General features: G+C 42.3%; 1 protein-coding gene across 1 annotated transcript in view; it reads right to left on the bottom strand.

Moving 5' to 3' along the window:
• LOC126285229 (uncharacterized) overlaps positions 1-19,487 on the bottom strand; it is a 488,025-nt gene extending 468,538 nt beyond the window's left edge. Inside the window, exon 1 of the mRNA XM_049984528.1 lies at positions 19,257-19,487. Coding sequence (XP_049840485.1) covers positions 19,257-19,487 — 231 coding nt within the window. The remainder of the gene's footprint in view (positions 1-19,256) is intronic.
• Positions 19,488-19,980: the final 493 nt, after the last annotated feature.

The raw sequence follows: 19,980 nt of genomic DNA, 5'->3' as shown, positions 1-19,980 counted from the left end.
GGTAAAAATACTAACTCGATCCCAACCCTTTTTAACTGGATTGGGACAAAGTTCGGTTCGCCATATATAGATACGTCAGACAATGACACAAAAGGACAACTGTCTGATTTCAGTACAAAATACAGAACACAATGTATTGCATAACCAAACTGTATAAAGATAAGCGAACAGCTGTGTGAAAAGATTAGTCTATGAAGTAAATTGGACTGACTGCAGTATTACACTAAAATCCACAATTTTTTATATATACAGAAGTATTCGTAATAAAACATAAGAAAAGCCACTCAGATTTTGAAAGTTCCCCTTTACAAAGGTGGATGAAACTTCAGATATTTTGGTAAACCCTATTCACAGAATCAAGAGTCACACTAAGAGCAAAATAATCTGTAATTTTTAAAATAGTGTAGAGTGTAATTAATCTTGGATAATTGTATTTATCACATTCTTCTACTATATGTACAATGTCCTCGCCAAAGAGGAAGCAATCACATCTTGGACAGCGTATTAATTTTAATACTGTCTCGCTTTATTAGTATTCAGGTGATCTGTTCTCAGTCTGTTAACAGCATGTACCTTTAAGTTACGCTCGTGTGCCCAAACATGGTCCATTCTGTTAATGCCTGCTTGGCGGGTGTACTATGAGAACGATAGGAGTACAGGTATGTCAGTGGGAAACAGATGTTGTGTCCCATTAGCCACTTGGTCTGCGCGTTCGCTGCCCTGTTACCATAATGTGTTGATACCCATTGTAGGTCTCGACCTCAGTTCAGAATCACCCAGTCCAATTCGAGCATCACCTTTCCTCGGTGATCTGCAGACAAGCGAAGTGAACAAGATCTCTTAGAGATGATATTTGATTATCAAGACTACGAGATACGTTGCACTCATTAACGTTAAGGTATTCTCTGATGGCTCAGTAAGCAAGTCCTTGCCGCATTTTTATTCGTATTCGAGACGCAAAGCAATGAATAAATGATAAGGGTGAACGTGTTCCAAGAATACTTATTATTGGTTCACATACCTAGTTTTATGCTTATTTCTTTTGTGCAGAACTATTTTAATTCGTTCCGTTCCCGCAGTGTGTTCAGAATACGAGTGCCCTCATCTTACAACTTTTTGTCACTGAAACATAATTGGCGTGCTTCAGAATATAGCGTCGCTGTGTGATTACTCCAGACTACTGTGTGATGAGTGCGTTCGCCACAGGGCAAACGGTCGGCAGAATTAGCTTTGATTTGTGGAAGATGTACTTAGAGGCAGTTACTTCCTTCCGCGGCCTTTCCTTAATTAACTCATTAGCTTTCTCCTGCCTGCTTTACGGCTACTGATGAGACGTTAGCAGTTCTCCCTACAGCCTTGCTCTATAGTTCTTGTTGCTGGTAAAATTAAAAATTTCTCCGCCTCACCTGCTAACAGTAGCAAGGTTGACGGGCAGGTTTCAGGGCTATACATGTTACAATGCAGAGTCTCCCGCTTGATGAACCGATTGAACACCGCCGTGCATTCACAATGACCCTTTGCATCAGGATAATGGCACGTGGCAAAAGCTCAACATATTGCGGTTCGCATGAGTTTCTAACTTAACGTTTAAAATAAGTTTCACACAGCAAGATTTAAAATTCAATTGGTTTCTTTGTTTTTCTACATTTCAGAACTGGTATAGCCTTTGTCTGTTGGAATTTTTCAGATATGATAATAAATGACGACTAAAACTCGCCTGCTATTTTCGAAGGCTGCAGAGCGACTCGTGGAAAGAGAGCGATTCTCGAAGAATAGACGCTTCATTAGAGTCCTTCGCATCGCACCCCGTCTCCCGTCTGCCGTATGGAATTATTTCTTGCGTATTCGAAGCTTGCTGCTACCGGATGGTAGGGCCGCAACCATTCAGTACTGACTAAATTGGATAATTCTTTTTTTTTTTTTTTAATTGCGTCAGCCTCAGTTGCACAAATATAACATTCCGCTGTAGTGGTTACCGGCTTCGGGAGCTGGCACACCCATATTTAAACCATACAGCTTGCTGTTAACCGCAATTATTCCTAAATTATGGTGCCAGAAAGCACAGTAAAGTATATAGCGGGCAACAAATACTCCCACAGATTTTAGCCTAAGGGTCCTTTGCTACTGACCGGTTGTCAGATCAATGAGGGCACTTATTGCCCGCTATACACTTTGATGTGCTTTTTGGCACCATATTGTGTGAATAATTTGCGGTTAATAGCAAGTTGTGTAGTCTAAAAATGGGGGTGAAGCCCGAAACCGCTAACCACTACAGCTGAATTTTATATCAGTGTCACTGAGGCGGACGAAACGAAATAAATAATTATAATAATAACTGTCCAATTTCCTCTGGAGTTATTTCTGCTTGAACTTAAGGGAGGACGGACGTTCATGAAATTGACCGAAAATGTCAATTTTCAATTTCTTTTTTATTTATTAACAGGGATCATGGACAATCAGTTCCCAAAGTTTGAATGATGAAATTGCATCGGAAGTGCCTAAAAATAATTAAATGTGTGGCGCGATCTTTTTGCCACGTCCACTTTTTAAAGCAACACTTCAATATTTACTGCCTCAGACAGGTAACAACCCCAACATTCGCAAAGAGTGTCTTTCAGTTTGCGTCCTGGATGTTGTGAAGTCCACTCACAGATTTATGGCCGATCCTGAACTTTCGAAAAAGTGTGTTCATGACAAAATGCACAATCCAAATGAGTCTCTAAATTCATTCATACGGAAACGATACCCTAAAACTACATTTTCATCTGCTACAGGTGCCATAATTGCAACTTATGATGGGAACGTAGTGAGGATGAAGGTAATACAGGGAATGGGCTTTAAGATCGGAAATTTCACTCAAGACATGTAAATGTAGAGTACAGTGCCTCTCTGTAGCTGAAAACTCAGTTTAAGACCTGGTGTAAGAAATGCAAGAAAGAAGGCAGGCAACACGAAACTAGAAGAGAAGCCTTGAAGGGAAAGTGGAACCTGCGTATAAATCTTGGACTTCTCAAGAGTGACATAAGAAAAAACGTTTGGTTGAACTCCAAATTGCGTTTGATGAAGATAACGTTTTTTAAAGTTTATGTACCTTTTTCTCACAATGTACGAAGATTATAATTATGAAATTTTGTATATTTATTTCTATAAACCCAATAAATATTGTCTCAAGAGTAAATTTTGAAATTCTGAGTATAAGCTGAAATATGGAGCAAAGTGCTTCGAATTTTGGATGAATTTTATATTATACTCACAGGATTATAATTAAAAGATTATTAAAATTTTCCTACTCGATATTTTTAAGAAAGCTCATGAGAGAAGCTTAATATATCCAGAGAGATTAAACGGAGAAAAATTTGTAGACATCTTCATGAACAGATTCTGAGATAGAGGTACATATATTATCTTTTGAAGATAAACTTTTTTATGGAATTTAAAAATTTTAATACACATACTAAAATTAAAGCAATAGCAGCCATCGGTCGCAAGAAAGAAGTCTTTTGACCTATGTTTCGGCACTGCTATGAGTGCTCTCTTCAGAAGTAAAACACTGAAACTGGGATGTCAGGCAAAAAAATAAATATCAAGCGATAAAGCTTTAGTCACAAAATTTTTGAAATAGAATACATAGAAGGCAAGCCACTATTGGCTGCTCACACTTGTCGAGCTACGGCGACGTCGGAGTCTGGTGCACTGTCGAAACCTAGGTCAAAAGACTTTTTTGCGACAGAGGGCAGCTATTGCTTTAATTTTATCTTGTAAACGATCGCTGACCACCCAGCCATATTCAAAACTTTAATGCATATAATCCTAGGAACTCAACAGTAAATGTGTTAATTACATGTAAAGCACGGTACAAAATTTCATTGCCGTATCTTCAATATTGTGGATTTGGTGCATCTTTTAGATACAACTGTTGTGTGAATGTACCAGCCTAAGATCCGAGTGGCAGTTGTTACGTGGTGCCAATTCGTATTCAGCTCCGGCATACAAATGCATCTTAATTTTTTTAACAGTGGACATGCTTGTTGTAAAATATACCAGCCTTTTATTATTCTTGGAGCATGTCTGTCATACACATAAATATGGTGCACATGACTTTTTATAGATGTCTTCATTTTTGTCCTTTATATGCTACACTATTAAGCTTTATGGTCTATGTATGTAAGTATCATTACAAATTGCAAAATTAAACTTTCAAGACCGGAAATGTCACTATTAATAAAATGTTCCGGGCTATTATGACGTGATCGAGTGGATTTCTAGTTTAAAACCAACGTTCCGTCCCCATCTGTGGAAGACATTTTCAAGGGGGATCGTAGCTTCTAGTGTCCGATTTACATCCTGGCTCGCTAATGACTGCAACAAAATTCTGTTTACGCTTGCTTCCGGCCAGTGGCGTGACGTCACATGTTTTGAATACGGGAGCACAATTGGCCTTTGTCGATTGCAGTAGTCCGCTGTTGCAATCATCCCAAAGTGGAAGACTGGTACTCATCTTCTTCAACACCAGGATCCAAATGTCATTCAGTTTCACTCGCTCATCTTTCCTACTGAAATTCTTGAGGTGTTTTACAATCTCTATGGCCTCTGTATAGCCTCTCATGGTATCCGCTTGTGGCTGCCAGTAGGTGAGTCCTATCAAAATGAATGCGGTGGTCTCGTGGCTGAAAAGCACGCTCCGCAACAGCTCATCTATGAACTTTCCCCCTTCTGCAATTACTCTTGTGGTGCTCTAGTAATTTTTTTGCCGGTTGTTTCTGTAGTACCCAAAAAAATGGCTCTGAGCACTATGGGACGTAACTTCTGAGGTCATCAGTCCCCTAGAACTTGGAACTACTTAAACCTAACACACACACCTCCATGCCCGAGGCAGGAGTCGAACATGCAACCGTAGCAGCAGCGCGGTTCCGGACTGAAGCACCATGAACCGCCCGGCCACCGCGGCCGGCCTGTAGTACCTACATACAACTCCTCACAGCTACGCGGAATCCTATAAATTCCTGCTTTTTCCATCGGTTGGCGAGCACCCTTGGCAAATTGTTGGTGATCCCGTATCTACCGGGTGCGTTTGTAGATTACCACGATGTTCCGGTTTGTCAAGATGTTTTCCTATGCCGTCAGTAACCCCCTTAAGGTGAAAAGCAGGAAAACTTTCGATTTCACAGGCCCTGTGTATCGCAACGATTTGATCGCACCAGTCTTAACGTGCGATTATTTCAGCGGCCCAGTGACATTTCTGAGCAGTGATATGTTTTAATTCCGCGTCAAGCAGCTCTGGTTCGCAGACTTTCCTAGCTCTATCCGCCAACGTTTCTATGCTGCCTCGCTTTTGTTGTGCATGGCGGTTTGAAACCGGTCTAGAACGGTCAGTGTTTGCTGGTTTTCGGTAAACCGTGTGGCGTAAGCTACTATCTTTCTTGAAACCTAGTGAGCTAGAAAATTTAATCTTCCGCCTGCCTGAATCTTCGGATTGATTCCGTTGATGTTTGTGAAAACTACCCAGTTCGCCTATGCCATGACGCTACAAAACAAAGGTATCATCCATCTTTATCTAAAACATGTGACGTCACGCCACTGCGCGGAAGCGCATGGGAGTGGAATTTTGCTGCAGTCAGTAGCGACACACAGTGTGAATCGGACATTCGAAGAAGCTACAATCCTCCCTGAAAATGTCCTCCGCAGATGGGGACGAAACGTTGGGTTTAAATGATAAACCCATTAGACCACGGTGTTATAGCCCGGAACATTTTATTAACTGTGACCGTTACAAAAGTTTTGTACAATATTCTGTGTTTACCGTGTATTATAATAGGCCATCCTAGTCAGCCAGTATCACTTGCTTACGTAAGTTTCGGTATGAAGACACCGTTTATGTCATGACACGCTGATGAGCCCAAACATTATGACCACTGCCCACCGGCAAGTTTGGTTGGTTAGTTGGTTGATTTGAGGTGAGGGGATCAAACAGCGAGGTCTTGGGTCCCATCGGTTTAGGGAAGAATGGGGAAGGAAGTCGGCCTTACCCTTCCAAAGGAACTATCCCGGCATTTGCCTGAAGAGTTTAGGGAAATCCTAAATCAGGGCCGCCCGTTGTGGCCGAGCGGCTCTAGGCGCTTCAGTCTGGAACCGCGCTACCGCTACGTTCGCAGGTTCGAATCCTGCCTCGGGCACGGATGTGTATGATGTCCTTAGGTTAGGTTAGGTTTAAGTTGTTCTAAGTTCTAGGGTACTGATGATCTTAGATGTTAAGTCCCATAGTGCTCAGAGCCATTTGAACCATTTTGAAACGAAACGGACGCGGGCTTGAACCGCTGCCGTGTCGAATGCGAATCCAGTGTGCTAACCACTGCGTCATCTCGTTCGGTCCGCAAGGGTGAATGCCATTAGGTGCCACTGGGGGGGGGGGGGGGGGGAGGCGGTGTGGTGAGGGGGAGGGGGCTGAGGCGGGGGGGGGGGGGGGGGGGCAGGGATTTGACACGATAAGGAAAGTAAGTAAGCGGAGCAGAAGCTAATGGGGGATCGTTCTGGCGACGGTACGGGTCGTAAATGGGGAAATCTACTGTCGCAAGCGACTTTAACAAGGGACAGATTGTTACGAGCCGGCACCTTGGTAACGTGCGCCTCGCAGGCGGCGATGTCGTCGAAGGACGGAGAAACCGTGGGTGGGCAACAAGGTCTTGGACGTCTACGCCTCACCACAGAATGTGGAGGTCGGAGGCTCTGTAAAGTAAGACAGACGGCGATCTGCTGCATATCTGACGATAGAGAACAGTGCTGCAGTAGGCACAAGTGTAAGTGTTTTGGGGCAAACCGCGTAGTGCTCATTGTAGAGCGTGGGGCTCCATAGCGGAAGACCTTTACGTGCTCCCAAATTGGCCCAACGCCGTAGTCAGTTACAGTTGCCGCGGTACAATCGCGCCTGGATCAATTCAAACCTGAACTTCCTGGCACATTAAAATTGTGTGCAGGGCCGAGACTCGAACTCGGGACCTCTGCCTTTCAATGGTAAGTGCTCTGCCCACTGAGCTACCAAGCACGACTCACGCCCTATCCTCAGAGGTTTACTTCTGGAAGTACCCCTTCTCCTACCTTCCAAACTTCACAGAAGCTCTTCTGCGAACCTGGGTCGTGAGTCGTGCTTGGGTAGCTCAGATGGTAGAGCACTTGCCCGCGAATGGCGTAGGTTCCGAGTTCGAGTCTCGGTCCGGCACACAGTTTTAAGCAGTCAGGAAGTTTTATTTCAGCGCACACTGCGCTGCAGAGTGAAAATCTCATTCTGGAGCCAATTCAAATACGTCGCCCGGCCGGGTGAATCGCGTCCCGTTCACACCAGGGGCACGGTCGTGTCTCGATACGGACTGCAGCTCGAAACATGCAGAGCACCACGAACGCAGGTGGGTGAAGCATGTATTATGTTATGGAAGACTTCCGCCCGGGTTGCCATGGGACCTGTGATAGTAATCGAAGGCGCCAAGACGGCCGTGGGCTGCGTAAACATTACTGCAGACCACCTAGAACCGTTCTCGCTTTTTCTATCCCGACGGTGATGGCATCTTCAGACAGAATAACTGTCGGTGTCAAAAGGCCACAATCGTGCTACAGTAGTTTGAGAAACGTGACAGTGAACTCACGTAGGTACCTTGATCTCCAAAATGCACTGATCTGAACCCGATGGAACACGTATGGTACATGTAATATCCACGACACTATGTTCAAGCCACAAAATGTTAAAATGAACTAAGTGTACAAACTTTAGCAAATATTATCGATACTACGTATAAAAAAGACTGTATCGTGTAAAAATGACTTTAATTATTTCATTATTTCTGTAATAATTTAATTTCTGCGTGAATTAAAACAATTATCAGAGAACTACATTCATAGACATCGACAATTATAATCTTTTTTTTTTATCTGTGGTAATTGTGTTTCAGTTGTTCTTCTTGTGCTAACCGATGAACTGTTCGGACGTGAGACGTGTGAGGTCTGTAAAGAGAAAACCTGTAACTGTATTGTTTATTGTTATTTGAAAAATAGAGTCTCTATTGTCTAGACGTGGATTTGTATTTATTTCAATTGTAATCCAATTTAACTAACGTTTTTAAGTGTTAATTTTCAGCTCCGCAATTGGGAGCGCTCACATTAGCGCTAGTAACTTACAGCGTAGTTTACTAGTAGCTGGAATAAAAAATATGAAGCATTTTTCATTCAGAATGATTTTAAATGCAAAGAATAGAGAATAAAAGACTTAAAGACTTTTATCTGAGTATATTAACTTGATATAAAAGGAATCGAAAATAACATTAGACAAATTGACTATCGTCTGTCTGCCACCATCTTAGCAAAAATACTCCGCGGCAGTTTTGAATCGAGAATTTTAACAAGCATAAATGTTGTTAGATATAAATTAATGGAAATAAATGTGCACCGGTGGTCCCGAATCTACTTTACAAGACAGAATTCAACTCAGATTGAATCTTTAAAAATAGTGCTCACAGCAGGTTACGTAATATCAATTTCTTATTTGCTGCTGTTGCTGTTGTTGTTGTGGTCTTCAGTCCTAAGACTGGTTTGATGCAGCTCTCCATGCTACTCTATCTTGTGCAATTTCCTTCATCTCCCAGTACCTACTGCAACCTACATCCTTCTGAATCTGCTTAGTGTAGTCATCTCTTGGTCTCCCTCTACGATTTTTACCCTCCATGCTGCCCTCCAATACTAAATTGGTGATCCCTTGATGCCTCAGAACATGTCCTACCAACCGATCCCTTCTTCTGTCAAGTTGTGCCACAAACTTCTCTTCTCCCCAATCCTGTTCAATACTTCCTCATTAGTTATGTGATCTACCCATTTAATCTTCAGCATTCTTCTGTAGCACCACATTTCGAAAGCTTCTATTCTCTTCTTGTCCAAACTATTTATCGTCCAGGTTTCACTTCCATACATGGCTACACTCCATACAAATACTTTCAGAAATGACTTCCTGACACTTAAATCTATACTCGATGCTGCTGTATGAAGCCCAATTATTTCGGACGATTTACACGAAATATTTTAATAGGAGACATACGTCAGTGTTGTGTGCGGGTAGTATTTTGTGACTAAATGTTCCCTTTGCTAGAGAAAAGTGCTTCCATCTTAAGTAACAGTTGTGTAAAATCTGATAAATGATATGCAATTTAGTGCCACTCATACGACTTTACAGGCAACATTTCTACACAACGTCAAGGTGAGATTTCCTTAGCAGAGTGACAAATATTAGCCGGGATAATCATTTTTGAGATCAAACGAATTGTTGCGCTGACGGTAGGTAACTGTTTTTATATATTTTTTGATCTACCTGAAATATCATTTATAAGTAATTAAAGTCACGGAGTACTACACTACTGGAAATGGAAAAAAGAACACATTGACACCGGTGTGTCAGACCCACCATACTTGCTCCGGACACTGCGAGAGAGCTGTACAAGCAATGATCACACGCACGGCACAGCAGACACACCAGGAACCGCGGTGTTGGCCGTCGAATGGCGCTAGCTGCGCAGCATTTGTGCACCGCCGCCGTCAGTGTCAGCCAGTTTGCCGTGGCATACGGAGCTCCATCGCAGTCTTTAACACTGGTAGCATGCCGCGACAGCGCGGACGTGAACCGTATGTGCAGTTGACGGACTTTGAGCGAGGGCGTATAGTGGGCATGCGGGAGGCCGGGTGGACGTACCGCCGAATTGCTCAACACGTGGGGCGTGAGGTCTCCACAGTACATCGATGTTGTCGCCAGTGGTCGGCGGAAGGTGCACGTGCCCTTCGACCTGGGACCGGACCGCAGCGACGCACGGATGCACGCCAAGACCGTAGGATCCTACGCAGTGCCGTAGGGGACCGCACCGCCGCTTTCCCAGCAAATTAGGGACACTGTTGCTCCTGGGGTATCGGCGAGGACCATTCGCAACCGTCTCCATGAAGCTGGGCTACGGTCCCGCACACCGTTAGGCCGTCTTCCGCTCACGCCCCAACATCGTGCAGCCCGCCTCCAGTGGTGTCGCGACAGGCGTGAATGGAGGGACGAATGGAGACGTGTCGTCTTCAGCGATGAGAGTCGCTTCTTCCTTGATGCCAATGACGGTCGTATGCGTGTTTGGCGCCGTGCAGGTGAGCGCCACAGTCAGGACTGCATACGACCGAGGCACACAGGGCCAACACCCAGCATCATGGTGTGGGGAGCGATCTCCTACACTGGCCGTACACATCTTGTGATCGTCGAGGGGACACTGAATAGTGCACGGTACATCCAAACCGTCATCGAACCCATCGTTCTACCATTCCTAGACCGGCCAGGGAACTTGCTATTCCAACAGGACAATGCACGTCCAAATGTATCCCGTGCCACCCAACGTGCTCTAGAAGGTGTACGTCAACTACCCTGGCCAGCAAGATCTCCGGATCTGTCCCCCATTGAGCATGTTTGGAACTGGATGAAGCGTCGTCTCACATGGTCTGCACGTCCAGCACGAACGCTGGTCCAACTGAGGCGCCAGGTGGAAATGACATGGCAAGCCGTTCCACAGGACTACATTCAGCATCTCTACGATCGTCTCCATGGGAGAATAGCAGCCTGCATTGCTGCGAAAGGTGGATATACACTGTACTAGTGAAGACATTGTGCATGCTCTGTTGCCTGTGTCTATGTGCCTGTGGTTCTGTCAGTGTGATCATGTAATGTATCTGACCCCAGGAATGTATCAATAAAGTTTCCCCTTCCTGGGACAATGAATTCACGGTGTTCTTATTTCAATTTCCAGGAGTGTATAAACCGGTTCCGCCACATACACTACCGGGCGCTAGCTCCGTGGCCGAGAAGCGACGGCCTATAGCTTACGGGAAATGCGTGACCTGTGCCAATACATCTGGTGCCAGATACCTCCAGTAAAGTAGCAAGGACTTTTCGAAGCCATACCGCGCAGAATAGTTGCTGTGTTGCGTTCTAAAAATTGACCAGCACTTATGTAAACGAATTAAATGTATTGGCTCATCAGCTATTTGTCGATTTCACAGTGTTTGTACACTTCCTGAACCAAGATGTCCTGATAATGGATGGACTACAAGATGATATTACTATGGGAACTAGTGGTTGAATGAATATATTGACGCTTCTCGATAGCCAAGTCCTTTTTCTGTCTTTCTTAAGATGTGTTTACAGATGTTTTACAGACAAAATGTATAAAATAGCAGTATTACAAATGCTTTGTTCTGTCATTTGCTTTCAAGTATTTACCCATAAAATGTTTAGCTGTCAATGATTTCAGAAAACAAAACTTCTACAGGTACAGTAATTTCTTCTTTTCTTCAGTCCCAGTTTCCTAAGACATTATCAGCTACAGAGCCCAATAAAAGTGTTTTCAAAAAAGAAAAAAAAATCAAAATTGTGTGTGTGGCATTTGTGCTATTCCAGATCATACAATTGGCGCTGCAAAGGTAAAGTGTATGCTCTGCAGTAAATGTGGCAAAGATCGTGTTTTTCGACCGTAATTCAATTCTACACTAAATTTCGTTCGTCCTTGTAGAACAGTGCATTATATTCTGAGTTTACCACATCGTCTCCAAAGAGTATACTGAGATCTCCTCAGCTCTCGTGATTTTACCCCTACTGCACGGAATCTCCTTGTCTCCTTAGACAGCAGTGAATCCTCTCTTCCCTGCTGAAACTCGTCTCTCAACGTTACACTATCTACGTGCTTTACAAATTTTGCCCCTCCAAACATTTTACTCTTCTGCAACCTAAAATGCACCAGTGGATTCAAAACAGAGTTTTATCTGTAAAGTGCAGATATTTTTGTTGGTAACTAAAGATAGTGTATTGAATAACATTACCTCAGTATTTACTTCATTTGCATACCAATTATAATAGCTATTAGGAATAGTATGTTTTTAGGTTAGTTAGTATCTCCAAGTACACGTGGCAAGAGCAAGCCATTAATACTTATTTTCCCATGAACACAGGTCAGGTACTGAGGTGTAAACGCTTGGACGCAAAACGGCTAGTCTATAACGACGGGCGTAGTCCACTTAATAGTGTAGTTAGAAAACATCAGGAAGTAATTTATTTAATGTGTTTGTGGGAAGACTGTTAGACACAGAGTCAAAATAAATAGCACACTGAAGTGGATAAATATTGAGATAACACTGGTCTGTTCTTACACCACTAAGAACCCTGTATGTTACTGAGACTGTTACGAAAGAAAACTTCTCTGAGGCCATGTAGAGATCGGAAACTCATTATCATTGCATTGTGTCAATTGTCTGTTAATTCTAATAACTATATAAACAGGCTAAAGTGAAACGAATTTCATTTTATTGCCTCAGTTTGGTTTCTAGTGAGTCGCATCAAGTAAAGGAACAACACGTCACACCCTGCACACTTAACCAAAGTTTTCCACACCACACAGTCATGCATGTGACACAATGGACACAATCCATAGAAATGTTACATTTCTGAAAAGCTTCCACCCGTTCATGTGTTGAACTTACGCCATATAAAATTGTTCTAACCACTGGCGACGAGGCATTTTCGCAAAATATGTTACAACGTTTGCGGTTGACATGGAAAAACAGACTCTTACGCGTTATTAGGTGTCGGTTATGGAGATCATCGAATTGCAAAAGTAATCAGTCGCGTGTTGCTAATCCACAGATGTCCGATGTAACAGAAAAAAAATGTTTGAGTCGTTTCTGAACATTATACAATACTCATCCAGTGCGGGTGTATTTCCTAGTTTTGTCTTACCCGTTCTGCTCCTAGTTACGTAAAGTATTGGGCAACATTGCGAAGCACCGTGAATTTAATAAAGAAATGCACTCTGCCTTTCTGGGCTATAATAAGGCTTTTGATTACCGTGTAAATAACGGCGTTCTGTAGATAATAATGTAAGAGAACGAAATAATACCTCATCTTAAATCTAATGTTATATCTCTAAATGATGTAACAACAGTAATACTACATTCATGATAAAGTAGCAGCTAAAGAAAATACATACATAGTGACATATATGTACTGTCTCTTTATGAAGTAATACGCTATTGGAAATGAAGCCTTCCGAAGGTCATACACATAAACATTTTTTGCGCTTCTAAGACTTGGCGTCGCTGTCGATAAGATTATGAGTCAAAAAACATGTTTATGATTTTCAGAGACTCTGTGTGTCTGCTACGTGAGCTATATCAGCAATATATTTTTTGAAAATACATACTAAGATAGTTGCTGGAAAGTATTCATTGAGAACTAAGCCACTGCCTAAGAGTTACGCGTTTGGATAGCTATACTATTTCAGTTCTCTAGCCTTCAGTATCACGCATATAATATTGATATTTTCTGTGAGTTCAGTTTTTCCCTGCCACCTTAGTACCTGATAATAATGACCAATAACTGGCCCGTATTTGGAACTTATTTTCTTGTTAATTCGGCGTCTGAATGGGATATGGGCATGTTTTTGTAGGATGAAAAGATTCGCCTAATACGATTGACACTGTATCTCATTACTGAACAATGCAAGAACCTACTCTGCCGTCACATACAACCCATTTCCACTTACAGCATCCCCAAAGCACTCTGCAGCTGAAGATACAGCGTAAGTACAATTTGTTTTAGTTCGCATGTTACAGAAAGTGTCTCAAAGACATTCGCACTTCCTTTCACTCGGTTTGCAAACAAATAGAACTGATCAGCACTAGAAAGGAAACCGGCAGAGAAATATCAGTAATAAAGTAGCAGTTCTGTATGAGATAATAATCATTTAGTAAACGGTTGACAGTCTGCCAAATACGGAGATCGACGAAATTCAGAGCTATAGTTCGTAAATGCAAGAAAAGTTACACAAGTGGAACAAATCCAGTCTTCGTTCTCTGCTTTATCGAAAAACACTCAGCCTCGAAAACGAACGCATTTGACTTCATTATTTTCTGCGCACTCGTTTCGATTACTGATCTGTTAACATACCGCCACTAATCTATTCGTCAGTAGGATCAGGTGATAAATACACCGTGTTCCAAACATTTAGGGTCAACGTTAGGATCTAATAGTCGCAAATGAACATTTTGTATTTTATTGACAAAAACGTACACATTAAAGCAAAATCAGAAGCCCTTCGTATTCAGGGGCCCCCTTGTCGTCGAATTTATCTCATCGAAAACGTCAACGACAGCCCCTCTCGTTCTTGGGGACTTCATTATATGTTGCTTCAATTGTTCACGAAATTAATTTTACTGACATATCCAAGCAAAATCTGCATTTGCTTCCTGCGAAAACTGGTAGACGTTTTGGTGCAGTTATTGTTTCTCACCACATTGGTCCCGACATCATTATTACATCTATAATTTTATAGCTGAGTTGCAACTACCGCGTCAACAAAGAAATGTGGCACTCGAGTTTTTAATATCAGCTGCAGCGTTTGTTCTCTTTTGCATTTTATCTGTATAAATTTGTCGAGCACAACAAAGGGACAAAGAAAATAGGTACATTAAATAATTAGCACTACAGTTGGTTTTATTAATATAACGTAACATTTGGAGAACTGAAAATTTAACATAGGGAGAAAAGCAGATTGTCTTTGGTGATTCGGAACCAAGCTAGCATTCCGTAAGATATGTCTATCGATTTCAAGTGTTTCCAAATTTACCTTTCCGCTCTTCTTAACAATATACATCGAATAGGTAGGTCTGTGTTAAAATATTGTTGGCAAAGATGGAAACTGTCTTCTGTAGTTGTGACAACGTAATGGTATATCGGCCATTATTCAGTTGTCTCGGAATTCTAAATCTGTCATCCCTGCACAAATACTGCATCATGGAAATTGTCTTTGATAATACTGCCTCATACTGAAGAAACTGCAACGTTCATTTGGCGAACACAAGACGGAAAAGTTGGATGACTTTTCCTAAAGCATTGCACAGAATGACGTGAACTGCCCATCAGATTTCAACTTCAACAGACTTCCAGGAGAACTGAAAAAAGTTGAGATTCAAATCTACGATGAATGGTTTCCTTGTGGAGCACATCTACTGCATACAAAAATCCCCTGCACTAGTTGATAACATTGTCCGTAATGTTTCATTATACCGTCCCGTAGTTTTTTTCGTGTTACATAAATACTTTTGTTTGCAAATTTTAATGAACATTCTGTAAACTACATACCTGTTGGCTCTATGACTAACTAGCTACGGCTCGTATGATTCCATGGAACCTCATAAATAAATAAATATTCGTTCCCTGATCAGTGGTTCCTTATCTCATACTACGCACTTTAAATGCTCTGCTGTATGCATGATTTTGGCCCTAGCGGTTTCGGTACTTGTGCAGCAAACAGTGCAACATATCTTACGCAGCATCACCTCTGCTTCTACCTATGATAGTGTCGTTGATACTCCATGGTTGTCTGTGATCCGTGCAGAATTTGCCGTTTTCTAGCTCGTCTCCTTTCTGAAAACACGATTATTTAGACATACAACGAACTTGTACCCAAATCACCTGTACCATAAGACTCAGTACTCTTAAAGTAGCAGGACATGGGTCGTCTTCTCAATCACCGAATAGCCGTCGTTGATAGGACGAATGGGCTCTTTCTGAATTACTAAAGAAACTAGAACTCTGTGAATAATCGAACATACAGCCACCTACCTCGTTCAGAACCGAATGCTAGATTCTTGGAAGATTCGTCCCATATTGGAGGGGAATATTTTCCAGTTGCGGGTGATGTCAGTCACGGGAAAACATTTGGCAACATGGTGCATATCGTGATCAAGGAACCACCGAAAGTGCTCTCATTCACGCCTTTTACCAGATAATAGACACGTTGTGAAGAAAAAAACCACAGACGAGTCTCTTAAATTATTATAGCTCTTTCGTGTAAGTAATTTAGTTGCGTGCAAAGAAATACAGGTAGTCAAGCAAGGTAAAATTGTTCATAAGACAACAACTTCCATACAGTCGTTAAATTTCCCGTTCTGGTGCTTTAGTGTTCTTGTATCGTGAATTACAGATGCGTATATATATGACTTATGTTTTCTTTGTGTTAAGCTGATGGACCAATGAAAAGTGCACCGTGGTCAAATGATATCCAGTGAACATATGAAAATAAAATTATTATACATGGATAATCAGAACTGATGCCTGCATGATAATAGCTTCTCCGTTTCCTCGCATCATGCCTGTGGTTACATTTCTTCTCTGTCATAGACACGTTCACACGACATGTGTGTTACAGACAGTCTAATGGAAGTTTTTCAGTATTAGCCATCTTGCTCACCGGAAAATGAGTTAGGAAGATGCAGACCTATGCGATAAATTATAGATCTTGCCTCCTTAACTTCTCATTGGAGTTCATTTCGCCTCCACTAATTCACAAAACCGGAAGAAGGTATGCCTATTTCTCGACCTTCTGAAATCCATCTCGAATTATCCGTCGCTCTCGACTGAACGTGTAGTTTGAATCGAAGCGGGAAGGATATGATACAGCAATCCATGTCTCAAGTCGTAGCAAATTATGGCAGGTTAGTGGTGCATCATATATCCATTTCAAATTGATTTCCCTAACTGGAAACTACGTATCCCGTGCCTGTGTGCACGAAATAATGGAGTACTTGTATATCCACTCAAGTAGGCGAACTTTCGGACACAAGAAACGCGAACAGAAGTTAAAGGCGTACTCTGTTTTCGACAACATATACCAGAATTTGCTAAATATTGTTAAAATTTGCGACGTGTGCTAAAAGATAGTTTCTATTAGTCAACAGAAGGGGGTAATGGACAACATTACACGAAACAAATTAGAGTTGCTAATTGCTACTGATTTTTATACGGATCTTTGACAGGGTCTAACGTCAAGTTTACGTTAGTTATGGTTGTATTTGAAATATTTAGAAAAGTAATAAAGCTGTGTTCATTGAGAAAAATAACCTACTGAATAATGGCAATGAAGCAGGATAGAAACCTTTCAGTTAAAAAAAAAACCACAGAATATGTCAACAAAATATTCACGTCTAAATTATTGAAGACGATGCTGAAGAAAGCTGTAACAGAGCATTTTTGATATCAGTGCAACGACTCATCGGCCACGTCATGCCAGAAATATAGAGAGTGTACTGAGAAAATTCAACTAACTGTTCACATTCTTAGTTGTAGAGTTAGCGTAATTCACTCGTACCCTGATGGATAGCTTGATCAATACTCAGATGGTTCGATTTGATGTTGCAATGCCTGAGAATGTATTCGCGCAGTGCTGTCAATTGGCAATTGTCGATGAAGCGACATGTAACGTAAAATTGCTCGAATCTTATGTAGAAAGCTGAAGAGATGCGTTGGTCAAGTCCATCGCTTACCAGGAACGCTGTTAGACTCTCTTGAAAATGCATAAATGTTGTAGAATTGAGCTTACCAATTATATAAGTCTCGTCCGTTTCAATTGTTCTTGAGATGTTTCTACACTGTATTATTTCCTGTCTGGCTAAAATAAAAGTCACAATGACTATATGAGACTTCGATACATGTCGCATGGATTTAACTGAATTTTCTGACTTTCAGTGTTCAGGCTAGTAAAAACTGTAGTTATCATCATTCAACTGAATTAATTTTATTGATCTGAGCTGCACCCAGGTAATGCGGATAAAATCATGAAGATACAGTGACACGAAATTATATCAGCGAAGTATCTCTCAGGAAAGCTGAATTCTGGTGTAATGAACATGTCGTGGCAAATGAAAATTTGTGCGTTCTGGACTCGGATTTCTCGGTCTCCTATTTTCTTTTCCAAGTTTCACCCTCCTGTAAGTGGCTTCTTCTGCCTTACATAATGTAAATCGAGTTACCTCAGTTACAGGGATCCGTTTTCTTTTGGATGTGAAATTAATGAAATAGTAATGCAGTTTAAGACGCCTTCTGTGAAACAGAGTAATTAAAAAATATTTAGAAAAATAGGCATCGTCAGCACTGCAGTAAACTACATCTATTTTCGTCATTTAATCTCATGCGAAAATTTTCACTCATTATTCCGTCGCGAATTTAACTGATGTTGAATATTCCATGGGTGATCTTGTTGAGAAAGGGATATTTCTGGGACATTTTGGCACAACTTTCTGAAATTTTATGATTAAAATTCTTCTCGGTACTGTACCGCGTCATTGTATAAAATACTTTAATTATAAACGTAAAACCAACGTTTCGACCGTATTACAACAGCCTTCGTCAGGACAATACTGGTTTTGGTGGAAGAAAGGTGGCTCTATTTATTGCAGATATTCGGTGTCAATAGATCATATTTTCAAAAGATATTACGTATTGACACCGATGTTCTGCAGTAGAGAGAGCCACCTTTCCTCCACCAAAACCAGTATCGTCCCGATGAAGGCTGTTGTAATACGGCCGAAAAGTTGGTTTTAACTCTATAATTAAAGTATTTTATACAACGACGCGGAACAGCACCTAGAAGAATTTTAATCTTCATGATACTGGCCGCGAAAGCCTACTTGTTATTCCTAGGATTTCTTTCCTGGTTACAGTTTTGATGTTTCTCTATATCATGCAAAATGTATTCTGATAATAATGTTATTGTGCTATACATACTCGTACTGTTAATATAGGAAGTGTAGATACTTCACTTGGATTTGCGGGGTCCATTAGGCTATCTCAGCTGGTGTCTTGCGTGAACTTTCATTTTCACTGATTTACATCCAATGTTGGCGGAATTAAGGGGAGTAACAGCAATGAAAATGAAAGTTTGAATCAGGACTGAAGACGATTCAGACTGCCTAATGGGTCGCTACATGTTGTATAGTCTTACTCGGTTTATTTGACTACACGAGAATGCCATCATTGGACAAGATAAACAAAGCAGTACGTGTTTCTACTCCACCACCAAACTAGACATCGGTTGTTGGGAGTAGAAGACATCCGCGATTACGTAGTGAGGAGTATTGTGTTACACAACACGGAACTTCTACAGGACGAACTTGATGGTATTCAACTCGGGAGGGAGACCAGTAATCAGTCGATTACAAACGGATGTGACACTGGTGGAGGTCAACACCGTCATAGAGGTCCTGAAGCAGAACGACGACATTTTGTGAGGATTCGCCACGGTCCAAGACGTGAACCACGTGTCTGGGATCATCCTCCAGGGGCAGGCCATGCCGACTCTGGCTGCTCGCCGGCCACATGTTTGAGAGTTTTGCTGGAGCCCGCCACCGGCTGCGCTGGCTGCGGTACTCACGAGGAGCGCGGCGGCGGCGGCGGCGGCTGCTGCGGCTGGATGCATGATGTTGCCGGCGGGCAGGTCGGCGTCGCACTGAGCGCGCGGAGAGAGGGACGGCCGTCCCAAGGAGAGGCCGCGCAGAGCCGGCTGCGCTTCTCCAGCGCGGCTGGTGGCCGGGAGGGGGTCCAAGTGTAGCGCTCGCGTAACGACGCCGCGGACGGGGATGCGGCTCACACACGCCGGGGACATCGCACTTGTCACTCTGCACGGTCGTCGACACTGCCAGCCACTGAACCTCGAGGACAGCATCAAACTACACTACTGGCCATTAAAATTGCCCTACACCACGAAGATGGCGTGCTACAGACGCGAAATTTAACCGACAGGAGGAAAATGCTGTGATATGCAAATGATTAGCTTTTCAGAGCATTCACACAAGGTTGGCGCCGGTGGCAACACCTACAACGTGCTGACACGAGGAAAGTTTCCAACCGATTTCTCATACACAAACAGCAGTTGACCGGCGTTGCCTGGCTGTCAATTCAACTAAGTACCTGTATGTTAAAATTACGAACAACTTCAGTTGGAAAGACCACATAGAGAATATTGTGGGGAAGGCGAGCCAAAGGTTGCGTTTCATTGGCAGGACACTTAGAAGATGCAACAAGTCCACTGAAGAGACAGTTCACACTACACTCGTTCGTCCTCTGTTAGAATATTGCTGCGCGGTGTGGGATCCTTA

The sequence above is a fragment of the Schistocerca gregaria genome, chromosome 8 (assembly GCF_023897955.1).
Source record: "Schistocerca gregaria isolate iqSchGreg1 chromosome 8, iqSchGreg1.2, whole genome shotgun sequence".
NCBI lineage: Eukaryota > Metazoa > Arthropoda > Insecta > Orthoptera > Acrididae > Schistocerca > Schistocerca gregaria.
This window is presented reverse-complemented; position numbering and strand designations above follow the sequence as displayed.